This window comes from Marmota flaviventris, chromosome 3 (assembly GCF_047511675.1).
Source record: "Marmota flaviventris isolate mMarFla1 chromosome 3, mMarFla1.hap1, whole genome shotgun sequence".
In the NCBI taxonomy this organism is placed as follows: Eukaryota; Metazoa; Chordata; class Mammalia; order Rodentia; family Sciuridae; genus Marmota; species Marmota flaviventris.
This window is the reverse complement of record NC_092500.1, coordinates 119,854,419-119,874,496: the sequence shown is the minus strand read 5'-3', so window position 1 is coordinate 119,874,496 and position 20,078 is coordinate 119,854,419. Positions and strand designations below refer to the sequence as shown.

The window sequence follows — 20,078 nt, the reverse complement described above, 5'->3', positions numbered from 1 at the left end:
CCATGCACAGACACTGATCTTTGAACCCAAGAAGGGTGGGGAAAGCTCTGCCACATTTCTGTGACTGAGCACCTCAGCACCCAGCCGGGGAGTGTGACTCAGTCACATTCAAGGTTGGTCTCCCACAGTCAAGGAAGTCAAAAGCCATTCTGTGGACCTGAAATCATTCTATATCAGTGCCCCTAAGAAAGTGGAATCATGGTTTTAAAATAAGGGATTGAAGGCAATCTTTCAGGTGCCATCAGGATTTAGGAAATGGCAGTGGACTATTGCCAAAGAAAGAGATCCCTTGGAGGAGATGTGGGGACAGTGCAGTTTAATGAGTTTGGACATCAACGAAGCCAAGAACAGGAGCATTGTGCAGGACAGGGTGAGGAGAAAAGGAGAATGGAAGGGGGACACCACTGTGACAGTGAGACCACAGACCTACCAGAGAGACAAGAAATAAGAATGATGATTTCCTGAAGAAACTGAGTGAATGATTAAAAAAAAAAAAAAAAAAAAAGTTTGGCAGAAGCAAGATACACAATGACAAGGACTTCAGCCACCCAAGCATCTGCTGGGGGCCTCATCCTACTGAAGTAGACACTCTATTTTTTAATTTACCCTGATGACAAACTAGCCTCTCTCCTTTATTTGATGGGATTACTAAACTAAACCGGGGAAGCGTTACAGACCTAATTGCAGAAAACTTGACAATATCTGTCTTGACAGAGAGGGAGACAGAGGTGTCGATGCTAGAAAATAATGACACTCAGAGTGTTGATTAATGGCACGATGTCAAGTTGGAGAGAGGTCGTTATTAAGCACTGCAGATCTCTGTAGCATTCAAAATCCTATCAACAAGATGAAAATGCAGGAGGCAGATGCCATCAAATCTGGAAGGTCTGGCTAATACAGTAAGTGAGAAAATCAGTACTCAGAAGGCATTCTTCTCAAACAAAGGGCTGAAAGTCATGAGATTAAATATATTAGGGATGCAAGGAAAGCTCTGTGAAAGACCATAAAGGTACTGGGTGTGGCGGCCCACACCTGTAATCCCAGCAACTCAGGAGGCTGAAACAGGAGGATAGAGAGTTCAAGGCTAGCCTCAGCAATTTAGTGAGACCCTGTCTCAAAAGAAAAAATAATAATAAAAAGGGACTGGGGATGGGGCTCAGTTAAGTGCCCCTGGTTTCAAAAAAAGAAAAATAAAAAAAAGAAGAACGTTGACCAGGGTTGTGGCTCAGTGGTAGAGCGCTTGCCTAGCATGTGTGAGGCACTGGGTTCGATTCTCAGTACTGCATAAAAATAAATAAAGGTCCAACAACAACTAATAAAATATTAAAAAAAAAAAGACCGTGAAGGTGTAAGTTAATAGTATATCACGTAGGGAAGCCCAACAAGGTTTGACTGACTGAAGTCGCCCTCTGAGCTGCCAAGGTGGCGTTGCTGTCAGGAAGCCCAGCAGAATCCTAGGCAGGGAGTCAGAGCAGCCTTGTGCTAGTTCAGACCACACCCCACCGCATTGGCCAGATCCTAGGTGGAATAATGACTTTTGTCTTGGGATTCCACTATGGGAGTGACACTGACAGTAAAGCCTATTCAGAGGCAGCTAAAGCGTCTGCCAACTGGGAATGTTCAGCTTGGAGACATCTCGGGAGTGACGAGTGCTTGTAAAATCTCAAGGGTTGCCAGGAGGAACACATCTGTGTGGCTCCAGGGGAGAGAACTGAGATCAATGGGTAAAAGTTGCAGGGAGACAGATTTCAGCTCCTCAGGAGGAAGAACTTTCTAACAATTAGAGCTGTCCAAGCCGGCTCACAAAGTAGGGAAGCCTCATCCTGGGACATATTCACCCAGAGGCCATGAGCCCATCTGTGGCAAATGTCAGCAAGGGTAGCTGTACCCTGGGTAGAAGTAGAAATAAAACTTAAGAAATCGCTGAGATTCTTTGATTTGTTGAGCTAACCTCGTGCTTTCCTTCCTGACCGGCCTACTCCAGTACAGAGAGGGGAAGAAATTGAAACCCAAACCCAACTACAATAGCGTGGATCTGTCTGAAGTGGAGTGGGAAGACAAGGCTGAAATCGTGAGTGGGGACACTGGGGAAGGAGAAACTTGTGAGAGGCTATGAGTTTGGGGGTCAGTGTTCCCTGCACACAGAGCAGTTGGGTCCCAGAGCCTTTCCAAGACCAAGCCGGAGGCAATTCCCATAAGGGGCACTTCCTTGAACGACTATGAAAACATAACACTGTCTTCCTGAGTAACACAGATTAGGGAGGTGGAGCAAAAGCATATCTATCAGCGACCGAGTTTGTTTTAGCCTGGCTTTTGGTCTCATCCCAGAGGAAATTATGTCTCAGCAGCATGATACCAGTGTCCCCCCATGCCTCCATCTGCTTCGAGCCTTGGTGCCCACTCAAAGTGACAAGCTTAAGGACTCCCAGAATCGGGTCTCCCCACTGGTATTCTGTTCAGAGGACACCTGGAAGAAGCCAGTGTCCCAGGGGATCCCCCGTTGTCCGATCACCCCACTGTGTGCCAAGGAACTAATGCCACTGTCTTTCCTCTCCAAGCTGAGAACAGCCATGATCAATAGGGAGACAGGTTCTTTCACTATGGACGTGAAGGCTCCGCTGGACAAAGGGGTAAGGAGCTGGAGACGGAGCCAGGATGGGCAAGGAGGGTGGCTTCTTGGCATTTCACTGAGGTTTGCCTTGGACTTAGCTTAATTAGATCTTGGGAAGTGGGTGCTCTCTGCAGTCTGGAGGACTTGCTTAGGGGCCCATCCAAGGCCCGCAGCCTGGCCAAGGCCTGCACTGCTGCTGGCACCCACGCTTGGCTCTTTGGAAGCTGCCGAGTTGGGTGGGTTAGCCCCAGTCACAGCTCTTCTTCCTCCGCAGGCTGCCTGCTATTGGGCCCCTTGGTTGTTTATGACAGAAAGGGAAATGTGACAGTCCATTTTGCAAATTGTCAGCAGCTCTGCTACAACACATTTTGTGGGAAGAGGTTGAAAATCATCGCTACTTCTTGTAGCTGATTTCCATCGACTCTCACCACAGAGAATCAAGGACTGATACCTTCATTGGTACCATTACCGTTTTTACAGACTGCACATCATCTAGAAAAGACCACTTCATTTTCTCACATAGAAGGTTCCGAAGCATCCACTGAATTCTCATTGTCCCTTGACATATTTACAAATGTCACCTCCTCCCACACAGCCACCCCCACCTCCTCCTCCTGCTGCCCATCTGCCTCAGCTGAGAGAACACAGCATCTGTCTGCAACAATTAGACCCAAGTTCTTCCACAAATGCAGACCTCTGTGGAGGCCAAACAAGAAAGCATTGGAAGGGCAAGCAATTCAAGTGTCCCTTTTAGGTCATGCACTGATTTTCACTGGGACTATTTAATTTCTGTGACATCTGTCTGGATTTTTATAAACTCTGAGCTGAGAAGGGCCTCCTTCCAGCAGACAAGGCAGTAACCCTGATGTCAGGCTACCTGTGAGAGCTGTCCCCCGAGACATTGAGGTTTATTTCATGCACCCTCATCCTTATCCCAAACAGACTCCCCCTCACACACACCCAGGCTCTCACTTAACTCAGGCCTGTCAGAGTATCTCACCAATAATGAAAATTTCAATATGCACATGGCACAAGGCAACTTAGAGAGAGACTTGAGTCTGGTTATGCTATACCCAGCGTACAGCGATTTCTGCAATGGGTGTAGAGCTGCCAAACACTTCTCCAAGACACCAAGGCAGAGGCCTAACCAGACCCAGCAGCCCAAACTTCTCCTGAAACCACTGCTCCATCCCTTTGAAATTTGTTCATTGCTGCTAATAAACCATCCAGGCTACATATTTGCAATTTAACCATCTTCATGACATATGGATACTTTGACATAAAGTAGGATGACTGCGACGACAAGGACGACGATGGATATTTCATAGCACGTAGACGTGCGTGTCTTGCTACTCTACTACTGTGACTACTAATGGTAAACCACATTTATTAGGAACTGAACTGAGCACTCATTTAATACTATCCTAGAAGGCCAAAAACTTGCCTGGGTCACCTACATGATAAATTGAAAATTCTAGAACCCACCCCCAAACCACTGCTGCAGAGGGCCTTCCTGAAGGACTGGCCTGAGTTCTCAACTCTCCAGCCTTAAAGGTTTCCCCATAGCCTCTTTGGAATTAGCATTTTTATTCCATCTTTAAAATCCACTGTCCTAGAGGCTGGGCTGTGACTCAGTGGAAGAGCACTCGCCTGCTGTGTGAGAGTCCAGGGTCAATTCTCAATGCTGAAGCAAGACAATTCACTGTCCCGTCTCCCTCTGCCCCATCAGATCTCACTCAGTTCTCTTTAACATTTTCTCTCTTCACTTCACCCCCGGAAACTCCCGAGCCTACACTGTGTGGGGGACATTTTGCTGGTATGCGGCCAGCACAGTGGCAGCCAGCCTTTGACTACTCTGATCTATTATGATGCCACTTTTCCCGGGTATTGCTACATTGTGTTCACCACCAACTGCTTTGTCTCCCCCACGTCTTCTCTAACAGTCAGCAGACAGTGTCATTATTTTCTTGCTGCTAGTCAATCCCAGCCCTCTCTCCCAGCTCCGTGGTGTGTCTCAATTTACAAGCTTGTTCCTCCATAGAAACAATCTTCAGGTCCAGGTCTCAGCCAAGGAAAGCTTTCTTAAAGCATTGGGGGAATATCTATTATGACTCAAGCCACGTCCTGGCACGTGGTCACTGGCTCTGTTGTTTTCTCCTTCAGACTTTATAAACATCCTTACATCCCACAGATCAATTCAGACCTTTCCCCATCTGCAGATGTGCAGCCATGGTGGCATCCCCAAGAACAGTAGTAGAAACCACAGCGTGATCAAGAGCAGGACTTGCAAACTTAAAAACCTGCAGGACCAAATAGGTCAGGTTAAGAAATGTGAATGAGAGAAGCACAGAGGTTTCAGGGCTGGGGTGCTGGGGCTAGGGCAAACTGGAGAGATACGTGCTGTCTAAAGGACATAGTCAAAAATGGAATTTGAAATATGTCTAGCTAATTCCAAAAATGTTAAAAGCACAGCCTGGGACAAGATCCAGGATATCAAACTTGTGAGGGTCCAGCTTCAGCCTGTATGCCTTTTTCTCCAAAATATAGACCAATAACAGGTGTCGTACCTTTGACCTATCAGCAGCATCCTGGCCAGGTATCCTTAGACATGTTTAAAAGAATAATCCAGAAAAGCAAAAGTATCCAAGCGTATCTAACCTAGTGCACGTAACCTAGGAGCCTTTTAGTCATTTCACAGTGTCGATCATTTGGAACAAACAATTAGCAATGAGGGAAGGAGAGAGGCAGGCATATGCTAGCTCTTGGGTTCTTCCAAATTCGTGACCCTGTTGACCTGGGTGCCCACACACATAACAAGGCAGCAGCAGGCGCTTCCAGATCAGAGCAAACTGCACAGTGCTGGTGGACTGTACCTGCCATCAGTGTGTGCAACAGCTGCCACTTGGCCTCTGTCCCCAAGTCTCATGCAGACTTCACTTTGGCCAACCCCGAACTTTGAGCCATGCAGGGAATTTAGTTTGGGGAAATGTAGTTCCAGCTCAGCTATTTGACACAGTACAAATTCTCTACAAGAACCAAATGGAAACTTTTTCTTTTAACATTAGACCTATTGTTTGTATATTTAAGATGTACATATAATGCCTTAATACACATGCGTAGCAAAGAGATTACTACAGTCAAGCATGATGACTGTGCCCATCATCTCATATATAGCTACCTTTCCTTTTTATCAGCTTTTCCTATGGAAAGGATACCTAAACTCTACTCTCCTGGATAATCACTGGGGTACAGTATTGTTTCAGTCAGCTTTTTCACTGCTGTGACTAAAAGATTGGACCAGAATAATAGCAGAGGAGGAAAAGTTTATCTGGAGGCACACGGTTTCAGAGGTCTCACTCTAGAGACAGCCAGCTCCATCCCTTGGGGGCTCCAGGTGAGGCAGGTCATCATGGAAAAAGAGTGTGGCAGAGGGAAGCAGCTCACATAATGATCAGGGAGCAGAGACCTCCACTGGCCAGATACAAAAGGTATACCCCAAAGCCACGCCTCCAATGACCCACCTCCTCCTGCCACACCCTACCCACCTTCAGTTACCGCTCAGTTAATTCCATCGGGATTAACATTTCTCATGACCCAATCATCTCTTCCTCTAAACCTTCTTGCATTCATTGTCTCATACATGATCTTTTGGGGGATACCTCACATCCAAACCATAATAAGAATAATATTAACTATAGATCTCTAGACTTATTCATCCTTCCAAACTTGTACTTTGTGGCTTTTTTTTTTTTTTTTTTTTTTTTTTTTTGGTACCAGAGATTGAACTCAAGGGCACTTAACTACTGAGCCACATTCCCAGCCCTTTTTTATATTTTATTTAGAGACAGGGTCTCACTGAGTTGCTTAGGGCCTCACTAAATTGTTGAGGCTGGCTTTGAACTTGTGGTCCTCCTACTTCAGCCTCCCAAGCCGCTGGGATTACAGGCATGCGCCACTTTGTAGCTTTTGACCTACATCTCCTTATTTTCTACCCACCCATCCCTCAGCTGCTAGTAACCACTCTTTTACTCTGTTTCTGTGTATCTGACCGTTTGTTATAGGATTCCACATGATTCCATTGAGATCATGCAGTATTTGTCTTTCTGTGTCCAGCTTATTTCACTCAGCATAATACCCTCTAGTTTCTTCCATGTCATTGCAAATGGCAGGATATCCTTTTTAAAGGCTGAATAATATTCCATTGTATATGTAAGAATACACATTCTCACAATTTCTTTATCTATTCATCCATCAACAGGCACTTTGGTTGTTTCCATATCTTGGCTATGGTGAATAATAGAGCAGTGAACATGAGTTTTCAGATAATTTTGCAAGGTGCTGATTTCTTCTGAAAATATATACAGCAGAGGGTTTGCAAGGTCATATGGTAGTTCTATTTTTTATTCTTTTAGGAACCTCCATGCTGTTTTCCACAGTGACTGCACCAGTCTACATTCCTACCAAAAGTGCTCAAAGGTTCCTTTTTTCCACATCCTCACCAATACTTGTCATCTCTTGTCTTCTTTGATATTCCAGCCAGGCACAGTGGCACATGCCTATAATCCCAGCAGCTTGGGGGCTGAGGCAGGAGGATGGAGAATTCAAAGCCAGCCTCAGCAATGGCGAGCACTAAGCAACTCAGCGAGACCCTGTCTCTAAATAAAATAAAAAATAGGGGTAGGGATGTGGCTCAGTGGTCGAGTGCCCCTGAATTCAATCCTCAGTACCCACCCCACAAAACTCATCCCAATAAGTGTGAGATGACAGCTCATTGTCATTTTCATTTGCATTTCCCTGATGATTAGTGATGGTGAGCACCTTTTCCTATGCATATTGGCATTTTCATGTCTTCTTTTGATAAATGTCTATTCAGGTCCTTGGTCTATTTTTAAACTGGGTTGTTTGGCCTTTTGTTATTGAATTGTGTGAATTCTTTACATATTTCCCCCTTATCAAATATCTGGCTTGCAAACACTCTCTCTAAGCTGTGGGTTACCTCTTTATTTGTTGATGGTTTCCTTGGATGTGCAGAAGCCTTTTAGTTTGATGTAGTACCACTTGTTTATGTTTGCTTTTGTGGCTTGTGCTTCCAGATGGAAGTTTTAAAATCACAAAATACAATCACCAAAATGAAATTTTACTAAATGGGCTTACCAGCAGAGTGGGAGGGAAAGGACAGTCAACTTGGATATGGATTAATTGAAATTCCTCAGTTTGAAGAACAGGAGGGAAATTGAAAGAAAAGAAGAAAGGAAACGAGGGAAGACACTTAGTGGCCATGGGACAATAAAAGTGATATATGTTCCTGTTGTCCCAGAAGGAAAAGAGACAGATGGAGCAGAAAACAGAACTTGAAAAACAAATACCCAAAAATGTCCTAAATTTGGTGAAAATATCAACCTATGGATCCAATAGTATCCACAAACCCTATGCAGGAGAAAAGGAAAACTATATCTGGGCACATCATAGTCCAGCTATGGAAAATCAAAGCTAAGAGACAATTTTCAAAGAAGCTACAAGGAAAAAAAAAAGATGCATCCTATAGAAGAAACAAAAATAATGATGCCAACTTCTCATTCAGAAACAATGAAATACACCTTTAAAGTGCTGGAAGGGAAAATATTCTGCCAATCCAAATTTCTATATGTAGAGAATAGAACCTCCAAAAATAAGGTGAAATAAAGAACTTTTCAGATAAAGGAAACAGAGGCTTCATCACTATGAGACCTGTACTACAAGAAATCCCTAAGGATATTCCTCAGGCTGAAGAAAAATGAAACCAAATGTAAACTGAGACCTACAGAAGAGAATGAACCACACTGGAAAGAGCAAATAATGTAGCTTAATATGAGGCTATCTGTTATTTATTCTCTTAATTTCTCAAAAAGCCAATTGACTATTAAAAGCAAATAATGGAATAATACACATGGAAATGTACATAGTGTGGTAATCCCAACAAAGTAAGGTTAATCTGACATAGAAAAAACTAACCAAGCAATGTCACTCATCACATTGACGGAATAAAGGAGAAAAGTCATATGATCATCTCAATAGATAACAAAAGAGCACTTAACAAAATTCAATTGGGAACAAAAAGAAATTTCCTCAATCTGATAAAAAAGCACCTGTGAAAAACCTAAAGCTAACTTTAATGATGAAATGCTGAATACCTTCTCCCTAAAACTGAGAGCCCAGCAAGGATATCTGCTTGCCTCTTCCATTCAACATTGTCCCATAGATCCAAGCCTGTGAAATGAGCAAGAAAACAAAATAAATGCAAACACTAGAAAAAAAGTAAAATTATCCTCATTAACAGACAAGATTATTGTGTACCTAGAAAATCTCAATAATCTACAAAATGACTTCTACAACGGGTAGATAACTTTAGGATGTTTACAGGGCACAAGGCCAACATTATAAAAATCTATTTTATTTTATAGTTAGCAGTAAATACTTGGAAAATTAAATTATTTTTAAGTTCTAGTAGCATCAAATATTATAAAATACTTGGGGATAAATGTAAAAAAAAAAGTTTATAATGTCCTACCTCTACACTGAAAACTACCAAACATTGCTGAAAGAATATCAAATAAAAATTAGATAAATAGAAAACTATAACCTTGTTTATGAGTTGTAAGATCAAAATTGTTAAGACAGATGTTTGTTTTTCCCAAATTGGCCTACAGATTCAACATAATCCCAATCAAAATTTTACCAGACTTCTAGAAATAGACAAGGTGATTCTAAAATTGATGTGATAAAATGCAAAAGATCTAGAATAACCAAACTATCTTGAGATAAAACAACAAATTTGAATGATTCCTACAACCTAGCTTCAGAAATTACTATAAATTTCTGATGCTACAGTTGCCAAACAGGGTAGTATTGACAAAAGAATGGATCAATGGATCAATGGAGAATCCAGAAATAGTGCCACACACATACTGTAAATTAATTTTCAATAAAAATACTTTGGCAAATCAGTAGAGAAAGGAATGTCTTTTCAACAAATGTTGCTACTACAACTGAATAAATGGGATAATTTTTGTGTGAGGTCTGAGATATAGTTTACTAAGCTATATCTCAGACCTCACACAAAAATTAATTTAAGATGAAGTCTAGTCCTCAATGTCAAAGCTAAGACTATAAAGTTTTTAACAAGAAAATGTTTTTTTAAAAAGGTCTTCTCAACATGATAGTATGCAGATTTCTTAGGCAAAAATACTAGAAAATCAAATTTGATAAACTGCACTTCATCAAAGCAAAAAGTTCTGCTCATCAAAAGACAATCATAAGGGGCCTGGGGTTGTAGCTCAGTGGTAGAGAACTCGCCTAGTGCACATGAGACACTGGATTCCATCCTCGGCACCACATAAAAATAAAATAAAGGTTATTGTGTCCACCTACAACTAAAAGACAAATATTTAAAAAAGACAACCATAAGAAATTCAAAAACAAGCAAAGATCGTATCCACAATATGTAAATAATTCTTACCAAGCAATAACAAGAAGACTCACAATGCAGTAAAAAAAAAAAAAAAAAAAAATTGTCAAAGTAATTGAGTAGACACATCAAAAAGGAAGATATACACATGATCAATAATCACTTAAAAAGATGCTTAACATTATAAGCCATCAGAGAAATGCTAATTAAAACTTCGAGATTCTATTTCGTACCCTCCATAATGGCTAAATTTTTTTAAAAATGAAAAAGAAGGATCCCAGGTGTGGTGGCACACGCCTGTAATCCCCGCAGCTCGGGAGGCTGAGGCAGGAGGATCATGAGTTCAAAGCCATCTTCAGCAACTGCAAGGTGCTAAGCAACTCAGTGAGACCCTGTGGCTAAATAAAATATAAAATAGGGCTGGGGATGTGGCTCAGTGGTTGAGTGACCCTGAGTTCAATCCCCGCTACCCACCCTACTCTCCCTGCAAAAAAGAAGGAAAAATTTAAAAAGTGATTTCCAATTCCAACACTCAAGTCAGCCCACCTCGGAGCACAGAGCTCCTGAGCCCATCATCACCTGTGCTGGTTCCTGATTCCCCAGGACATCCCCATGACTGCTCTGTTGAAGGGACCCTAAGGGAGGAGCACTCTGATACAGAGGAGGCAGAGAGACTCTCTGGTCAGTGAGTCCAGGGCTAGAGAACCACTCCTCTGGTTTGGTATAAAGCCAGTTTCCTACCAAAGCAAACCTTTTTTTTTTTTTTTTTTTTTTTGGTGTCCGTCTTCCTCTACATTCCTTCCAACATCTCACTCCAATTTCCAAAGTGAAAGAAGAAAAGTCAGGAGTGAAAGGAATAGAACAAATCCTGAGCCATCTGCAGAATGCAGCTTTCCCAATGACATAAACCTCTGTCCATGGGCAGGACAATCCACAGAGCTCCAGAGCCCAGCAGGCAACTTCACAGCAATCTCACGCAAGAGATATGAACATGAGTCATGATTTATAAATGAGAACACTGATGCTTTGAGCAGTGAAGTGATTTTCCCAGGAACACACAGCTTGGCCAAGCTGGGCTCAAATCCAGATTTGTTTCAGCCCAGCCCGTGCCCTTGGCCACTGTATACACACGACCTAATGGTACAAATTAAACTGCAACTTAGAACACAGCAGCTTAGCAGGAAAGAGAAGTTGGAAGAGGGTGATGTGGCCGGGGACCGGGGGCACAGTGGGGAGGGGTGGGTGTCCCTCTTCTTTCTTCCATGGTTATATGGAGAGAGAAGGAGGGTCGTAAGCGGACTGTCTATTTATGAGCTCCAGAAGTTTTCTGCGTGGACAGCCAGCTCCTCTCTGATCCCGTAGGAACCCAAGTCACCATCTGTCTGCATTGCCCAATATGGCAGCCAATAGCCAGACTGGACTTCTAAATTTAAACCTGTGTTAATTAAGGTTAACTAAAATTGGAGTATTCCACTCGACAGTTGCACATTTCAAGCGCTCCATAGCCACAGGCAGCTGTGATGGACGGGGTAGGTCCAGGTCCACACCTTGGTCCTTAAAGCCAGGCACCCCCCTCCCCAAGAGGCCACAAACTGCTGGACCCTGAGATGATTTTTCCTATGGATGTCAACATGATGGGGCGTGTGGTGGTTGTCAGGGAAGCAGTATGGGGAATGAGGGGAGTGTACAGAGGTGACTCAAACCCAAGGGTGTCAGGCAAGGGGCTAAGTGGTCCCAGAGGCCACTCTCCTCTCCAGCAAGCACCTTCTCCTTTCTGCTCTTTTCAGAAGCGAGTTCTTTTCCTGACCAATGACTACTTCTTCACAGACATCAGTGACACGCCTTTCAGGTGAGGGACCCCACGCCTTATTAGCAGGGGTGGAGGTGGGGTAGGCAGGGTGGAACACGAATACCAACAGCTCAGGGTAGAACTTCCAGAACTGAGGGATGGGTTTTCTCATATTGAGTTGGCAGTTTTGTGGTAACAGCAAAAGACCCAGGTCAGCATTCAGGGAAAGGTCTAGACCTGCTTTGCCCTTGTAGCCAAATGTGCTGGTTCTGCACTCAAATTCTTGGTTTGAATCCCAACTCTATCACTTATAAGCTGTGTGACCTTAATCATCTTATTTAACCTCTCTGTGTCTTAGATTGCTCATCTGTGACATGAGGGTAATAATAATAGCTACTTCTTGGCAGTGTTGTGAGGATGAAATGACATGATCTACTTAGAAGATCAAAGCAGTAACTTCTTGTAAGATGAAAGGATCTATTTGAAATATCTCCTAGGTTCCCTCCCACTGTACAAATATTTGACTCCAAGCATTATACAAATTGGTAAACAAATGATCCTTATCTCTGAATTGCTTCCTTTCCCAATAAATTCCTGTCACCATGCCCTGACTGCAGAATTTTAGAATATTAGAATACCCAAGGAATTTTGCAAAATGGCCAATGCTCAAGCCTCTTTAAAAGTCATTATGTCTTTTAAAGCTCCCAAGATTCAGATCTGACTTCTACCAGGAGAGGTGGGCATGGTAGGACTCACCAGGTGGGAAAGGAATCTTCTAGTGAGACATACAAACCTTTCCACATTTCTGGGTCAGGGGTGGGGGGGACTGTGAGGTTCACAATGTGCCTGGCTTAAAATGGGATCTGAGGGGCTCCTGGTCTGAAACTTCCAGGGCTTTCTCAGGAGGAAAGCCCAATTTAAAAGTAGTGGTGCTGTCTCAGTTCTAGAGGGGACAACTTGTGAGGCCAAGGCTGAAGAAGGGGGTTTGACTTGCATGCTCCTTGTTGGGGCGAAAAGCTCCTAACCTGAGCTAAGAACCAGTGGGTGCAGTGGGATATTGTCGGGCACATGCTTCTGTGTGTCTTCTCTTCTGTCTGCAGCTTGGGAGTGGTGCTGTCTCAGGGCCATGGGGAATATGTCCTCCTGGGGAACACATCTGTGGAAGAAGGTGGGTCAGGTCAAGGACCAACGGACAGGAAAGTGGGAAAAATGGACTCTCCCAGGGTGGAGCCAGTTTGACCACTTCCCCATCCTCCTGCTTGAGAGCAGCCCCTAGGGGTAGTGCCACCAGGTAGGGAGGACATGTGTGTCCCTGATGCCCAGGACACACAGGATCTGCCAGTCAGCTGTCAAACGGTCAAAGCCAGGCTTACCACCTGTGCATGGTCAGGTCAGGGAGGCCTTGCTGGACCAGAGGAGGAGGAGGGGCCGCCCAGGGAATGCATTTTACCCATCAGAAGGGCTGAGCAGCGGGTGGCAAAGGAGGCTGGGAAGAATGTGGGAGCAAGCTGAGTGTGGTGGTGCTCACCTGTGCCCCCAGCTACTAGGGAGGCTGAGACTGGAGGAACTCAACCTGCCCATGACCTGCAGCTGCCTGGGCCCCTTGAGAAAACAAAACCTATATCCTGGGGCAGGGTCTCAGGGAGTCCTGGGAAGGTGTGGGCATGATGCTGTTTAGCACCCACATTCTGTACTTTCTTCCTGCTGAGCCCCTTAATGCATCCATCGCTTCATCATTCTACCACCACCCCAGTCATTGTCCGCTCTCCCCTGGACAACCACAGCAGCCTCTAACTGGTCTTCCTGCCTCTTTCTTTCTCTGAACTTCTTCCCAAGGGATCTTTCTAGAAATACCAAATCTGACAGCGTCCCTTCTAACCACCTCTGAATTCTCACTCCCCCTGCACCAAGCTCCTAGTTCTTCCTGTGTGCTGGCTTTCCCCTGGAAGCCTCTCCTCTCTGACCCCACTCTTTACCCCCAGCTCACTTCAGATGACACTTTTCTGGGTGCTACCCTGCCCCTCCCCCAGCCTGGGTGAGGTTTCCGCTCTGTGCTTACCTGGAGCTCTGTGATGTTGGAAAGCCCTCCTTGTCTGTATTCCACAGTCCCCCCAGCCATCAAGGTCCCCAGCCTTCACTGTGCCTTCTTCTTCCCTATGCTCATTTTCCTCTACCTAGATACTCCCAGGTTACATTGCTCCAGGAGACAGAGAGCCGTCCCTCACCCACTTCTGGTCCAGGGGCTTAGAGCCCTGGAGTCAGTTGGGCCTCTGTGGGTGAAGGAGTTCTCCTCTTTAAATATTTGCAGCTGTTTGTGGTCTGTGTCTGTTCAGTACCCCTTCAAAGGTCTCCCACACGCCCTATTGGCCTTTCTATATTCCTTTCCTAAAATAAAATTTTTTAAAAATCCTTATTGAGCACCTATTTATGACCAAGCACTGGCAGGTGTCAGGAGGGCATTTGCTCATTTGTTCATTCAAAAGCATGGACTGAGCTCAGGTGCTGAGCTAGGCAAGAGGCTCCTGGGAGCACACAAGACAGACATGGCCCACTTCTGGGCTCCTGTCTGCTGGCCACTGAGCTTGGTCAATTCCAATGGAGCCAATGAAGGCCAAATCACTGGTTTCAAAATATTAGCGCCTTGGAGGGAGATGCTAAGAGAGATAGATATGGCCTCCTCAAGGAGCTGCTGTCTAGGGGAAGCATTAGGACTTGTCTAAAATAACAAAGATTCCACCTGGAAAGGGCAGAGTGATGTAAAAGCTGAAGGAGAAGGAAAAGGTGGCCTCTGGCTGGCCGGGTGGCTCATGAAGACGTGATATTCATCTTGAACCTTGAAAAATAGGTAGGATTCAGACGTGAGGCCACAGGTAGAAAAAGCTTTCCAGGGAGCTGGGCCCACATGGGCAAAGGCATGCCTGTGCAGACCCAGCCTGTTCCCCTGAGTGAGCCCCTCCTCTGGGCTAAGAATGAGAAAGACCAGAGCCCAGTCCTGCCTTCAGAAGCACACGGGCCAGTCCCTTCCACACAGTCCGTGTGCACAGCCTGTACAGCAGCATCCTGAACGTGCACTCTGGTTTCAGGCCTGCACGACCTGCTTCACCCAGATCTGACCGTGGCCAACGACTGGTAAGCAGGGAGTAGAGGATGGGAGGGAAGAGGGGAGATTTTATATTGAGGTAACAGACTCTCTGGGGTTCCAGGATCTACTGCATCACAGATATTGACCCAGACCACCGGAAGCTCAGCCAGCTGGAGGCCATGGTCCGCTTCTTGACGGGGGAGGATCCAGACCTGGAGTGTGAGTAGGGCCTGCCCGTGCCCATGGAGGTCAGCTAGGCCTCTGGGATCCCACAGCTCAGGGCTGAAGGGAAGGGAAGGAGTGAAGGGGGAGAGGAGGCTGCCACTCGGCCCTATCCCTGAGCACATGGAGGACTTAGGGAGACTCCCAAAGAAAGGGGCACAACCATCTTAACCATAGGGCCAAGCTCTGGGGACTGTGGTGACCTCAGGGTATCCCCATGTCATGGGCTGGGATCCTTTTAAGCCTCTATCAACTGAACATTGTTAAGGGCACCCCCCACCTGACAGATCTGTCCCCACTGCCACCTAACAGTGCACCCCAGCAAGTGAAGTCCTCAGCTCTGTAGAGAAGAACATTTGGCCAGATGGTGGGTGCATAAAGCCCATGGCCCACAGGCGTTTTCTGAGCCTCTAAGTCTGAGGACCAACCTGAAGTTCCCCTGCACAAAGGCAGCTGGAGAGCTCACTGGGCCACACTTTCAGCAGGCTCCTCTGTCCTCTTGCCTGGTCATTCTGCTACCTAGGTGTCTCCCCATCTGCCTCTCAAGCCAGCCCACCAGTTTCTTTATTTGCTCATTCACTCATTCCATTAAAGAAATCTGAATGGAGCCTGCACCTTGTGTCAGGCTCCGAGGGAGGTGTTAAAGTTACAGAGACAACCCAGGCAAGGCCACTGCTGTCACAGAGCTTAATCTAGTGGCAAAACCAGACATTAAACTACTAGGCACACGTATGTAGAATTTAAGTTGTTAGAATCATGATATGCACCTTGAATAGGGTATTGCATGGAGAGAAACAGGGCCTGTTTAAATGGACAGGCAAGGCAGACCACCTTGTCAGGCAGTGTCACTTAGGCTAAGAATGAAAAAGAGCCCCTGAGTATCTTAGTAGGAGTTCCTTTGGGGGTGACAAAAATATATGGAACTAGATAGAGATGGTGGTTGTACAACATTGTGGACGTACTGAACACCACTAGATCACACACTATCAATTGGTTAGTTTTGCACTATGTGAATTTCATGTCAATAAAAATAACATTTTAAAAGAGAGGAAAAGAAAGAGCAGCCCATGCAGAGTCAGGCCAAGGGAACAGAATATACAGAGGTGCTTAGACAGGAAAGAGCTTGGCAAGGTCAAGTTCACAGACTGATAAAAGGCCAAGGTGTCCTTCCAGTCAAGGAGCAGATGGAGGATGGGGGATGGGAGGGGACAGGGGTCAGATACCAACCTGATGTCATTGAGAGAGTCTCCTAACTTCATAGAATGTCCATATTAGAAAGAACCTTCGACATTATTCTGTTCTGCTAACATCTGTTTTGGAGTTGAAGACTAGAAAGCTGAAAGAGGTGATTTAACTTCCTCAAACTCATGCATCCCAGATGCGTGTTCACGAGGTACATCTTGCTCCCTGAACTTTAGAAGGGCATGTGAGCTGAGGTCGTAATCAGGGGGCCTCAAGTGGCTTGGTTTCCTTTGGCTTTGCCCCCAGGTGATGAAGAGCTGGTGCGGGAGGTGCTGTTTGACGCGGTGGTGACAGCCCCCATGGAAGCCTACTGGACAGCGTTGGCTCTCAACATCTCTGAGTAGGTACCAGGAGAGGCTGACAGTTCGCAGGAGGAAACGCAGCCAGGCCTGTTGCAGGCCCCCATCTTTCCCTTGGCTGAGTCAGGGCCCCTCCTACCACCTGGCTGGCAGCTCAGGAGCACCCACACCCTCTGGCCCAAGATGAACATGAACGATGATGAGGACAGGGACACGTGGGGAGGGGTGTGGGGTGAGAACGACCTTCGCACAGCCTCAGGAAGGCAGGGGCTCGGCACAGCTTCCACGCACAGCCCACGCTGCTGCCTGCTCCTAACTTTGAAAAAACACTGAGTTCAGGTCCCTCGAGACACAGATTGGTATCCCTACCCCAGGACAGCCCCCATTCCAAGAACCCCTCTCTCTAGATTGGAGTCTAGCCATCAGACCTCATTAGCTAAAGTGCCCTGGTAAGAGCAGTTCAAATGGGTCGGAGCTTTGTTTCCAGTAAGTAAGGTCACAGCATCCATGAACTTGACCTCAGTGTTTCCTAGATCCTTCGGTGTCTGATTACAAATAGGTAAGTAAAACATGGTTGGAAAGAGCACTTTTGACTCTATAACTTTTTGGGTATAATTTTGAATCATGTAGATATAAGTTCTATACAAAATTAAACCTGAAATAGATAAAGAAAAATAATTCAGTAGCCCAAGCACTAAGAACTTCCTGTTTATGAATCCATTTGCTCCTCACAGCAAGCCTGTGATATAGCTGCTATCATTACTCTCATTTCACAGGCATGGTCATACTGAGCAGCTTACCCAGGGTATTACACCTCATAAACAACCCAGCGGGAATCCAGCAACCAGGCCCTTCTGCAAAAGGCTGGACCCCTACGTTTGGAGAGGAGGAACATGATCTTCCTCTTTCCAAGTTCAGAGATGAATCACAGATATTTTTTAACATTGAGAAACATTGAGGAGCAAATGTTCTTAGCCAGGTTGTGCGTTAGGAAAGATGACCTGGGAAATGAATATAAAATAATATAAAGCTAAGGAGAAAGATGATACAACTGCCTCTGTAGATGCAGGAAAGGGATTTGAACAAGTAATAGTATCCATTCATGGTTTCAAAAAATACTTGATAAAAACAAAGTGGGCCTACGATTAAAGTCAGAATGTTAATAGGGCTTGAGGCTCTCTCACTGAAGAGGAAAACAAGAGAAAGGAGGCCTTCCCCCACCCTGAGCCACAAGGTCAGAAGGTGCCATCAGACAAGAGAAAGCACTTAGAGGCAATGAGGGCTAGAAAGGAAGAGGTAGAATCATCTCTATTTAAAGATGATACGATTAGGACTGGAGATGTAGCTCAGTGGTAGAGTGCTTACTTAATATGCACGGGTCCCTGGGTTCTGTCCCCATCACTGCAAAATCAATAAAGATAACAAAATCATACACTTGGAAACTCCAAAAGGGTTAACAGGAAAACTACCATGGCCAACAAAAGAATTTAGTAAAGTAGCAGGTTATAATATCAACATTCAAAAATGAAAGAAGACATAATGTGCAAAGACAAATTTATTTAAAAGAGCAAGAAATAAAATGTAATAAATTTATAAGAGTATAAGAATATATAAGGCATATACTATAAGAACTGTCCAAAAACCTATATAAAGAAAATTATGAAACACTCCTGAAAGACACAAAAGTAGACTTGAACACATGGAAAGACATACGGTGTTTTTGAATAGGAGGACACAACATTAGAAAGATGTTAATCCTCCCAAGTTAATTTATAAACTTAATGCAATCCCAATAGAAATGCCATCAATATTTTTCTGCATCCAGATAAATGGATTATAAAGTTCATTTAGAAGAATGGTCAAGAATAGGCAAAAAATCTCTGGAAAATATAAAGCAATGAAGCCAGAACAGCCCTGCCAAGGTACTAAGACATATTACAAAGCCTCTACGGGTATGAAGTGTGGTACTGGCATGCAAAACGTCAGGCAGACCCAGGGGACAGAATAGAAAATTCAGAAATTCGTCTGCATGCATGTGGAAATTTAGTCTATGACAAAGCATCACGTCAAATCAGTGAGGGGAAGATGGGGTTTTTTTCATAACTGGTTTGAAAGCCATATGGAGAATGATAAAATTGTGTTCTTTTCTTGTACCATACACCTGGATGAAGTCCAAGTGACTCAGAGATTTAAATGTAAAAAATAAAAAAAATGAAACTATATAAGTACTAAAAGAAAACATGAACTAGTTGCTCTAAAACCTAGGAGTGGGGAAATCTTTCCCATCAATGACTCAAAATTCAGAAGCAATAAAGGAATGACTAATAAATTTAACAACATAAAAATGTTTGTATGGCAAAAATAAAAACATAAGCAAGGTAAAAAGAGAAATGACAAACTGGAAAATATTTACAATTATGAAACAGATAACGTGTTGGTTATGTTATATATTCATGATAAATAAAGAACTTCAAAAATAGAGAAGTGAAAGACCAACTATTGCATAGGAAAAGTGGTCAAGACATACGAATGGTTCATAGAGAAAAAATGCACTTATTCCTTACATAAATGAACAATACTCAACCTGTACCAAGGTGGTACTTCTCATCCATTAAATAGATAACCATCTAAGATTGTCAGCATGTACTGTGTGTGAGATAATTAGCAAAATTATGTATACATTTAGCTTATAACCCAGCAATCCCAAAGACACAGGAAGTTATCTCAAAAATACACTGAAAGAGATGAGAAGTTGTACACATAAGTACCACTTATAGAATAAGAGATTGGAAACAACCTAAATGCACACCAGTTTATTTAACACTAGTTAAATAAACTATGGTAGATCCACACAATGGAATACTTACTATGCAACTATAAGAAATGATACATTTGTCCATATGCTGTATGGAATTATTTCTAGCGATAGGAAAAAGGTGTGCTTAATCCCCCCCAACATTTATCTAAAGAGAAAAAATAAAAATATTTTTTCAGAGTTACCTACACAGGTATACATAGACATGTAGGTATATACATATTCATTTTTTGTTTGTGTTTTATTTGTTTTTTCAAACTTTTAAATTTAATTTTTTTGTACTAGGGATTGAACCCTGAGGCATTTTACCACTGAGCTACATCCTCAGACCTATTTATTTTTTATTTTGAGATAGGGTCTTGCTTGCTAATTTGCTTAGTGCTTCACGAAGTTGCTAAGGCTGGCCTTGAACTTGTGATTCTTTTGTTCAGTCTCCCACATCACTGGGATTACAGGTTCGCACCACCACACAGAGATAAATTTATTTTTGAACTGACACAGAAAAACTGTAGATTTATGGAATAACATGTGATGTTTTGAAACACATACATTGCATAATGTTTGAATATCCATT

The 20,078-nt window shown here is 44.0% G+C and overlaps 1 protein-coding gene across 1 annotated transcript in view; it reads left to right on the top strand.

Moving 5' to 3' along the window:
• Cacna2d4 (calcium voltage-gated channel auxiliary subunit alpha2delta 4) overlaps nucleotides 1–20,078 on the top strand; it is a 106,954-nt gene that overhangs the window by 30,046 nt on the left and 56,830 nt on the right. The window contains exons 17-23 of the mRNA XM_071609303.1: nucleotides 1,985–2,071; nucleotides 2,559–2,630; nucleotides 11,843–11,904; nucleotides 12,945–13,012; nucleotides 14,928–14,973; nucleotides 15,048–15,145; nucleotides 16,637–16,730. Coding sequence (XP_071465404.1) covers nucleotides 1,985–2,071; nucleotides 2,559–2,630; nucleotides 11,843–11,904; nucleotides 12,945–13,012; nucleotides 14,928–14,973; nucleotides 15,048–15,145; nucleotides 16,637–16,730 — 527 coding nt within the window. The remainder of the gene's footprint in view (nucleotides 1–1,984; nucleotides 2,072–2,558; nucleotides 2,631–11,842; nucleotides 11,905–12,944; nucleotides 13,013–14,927; nucleotides 14,974–15,047; nucleotides 15,146–16,636; nucleotides 16,731–20,078) is intronic.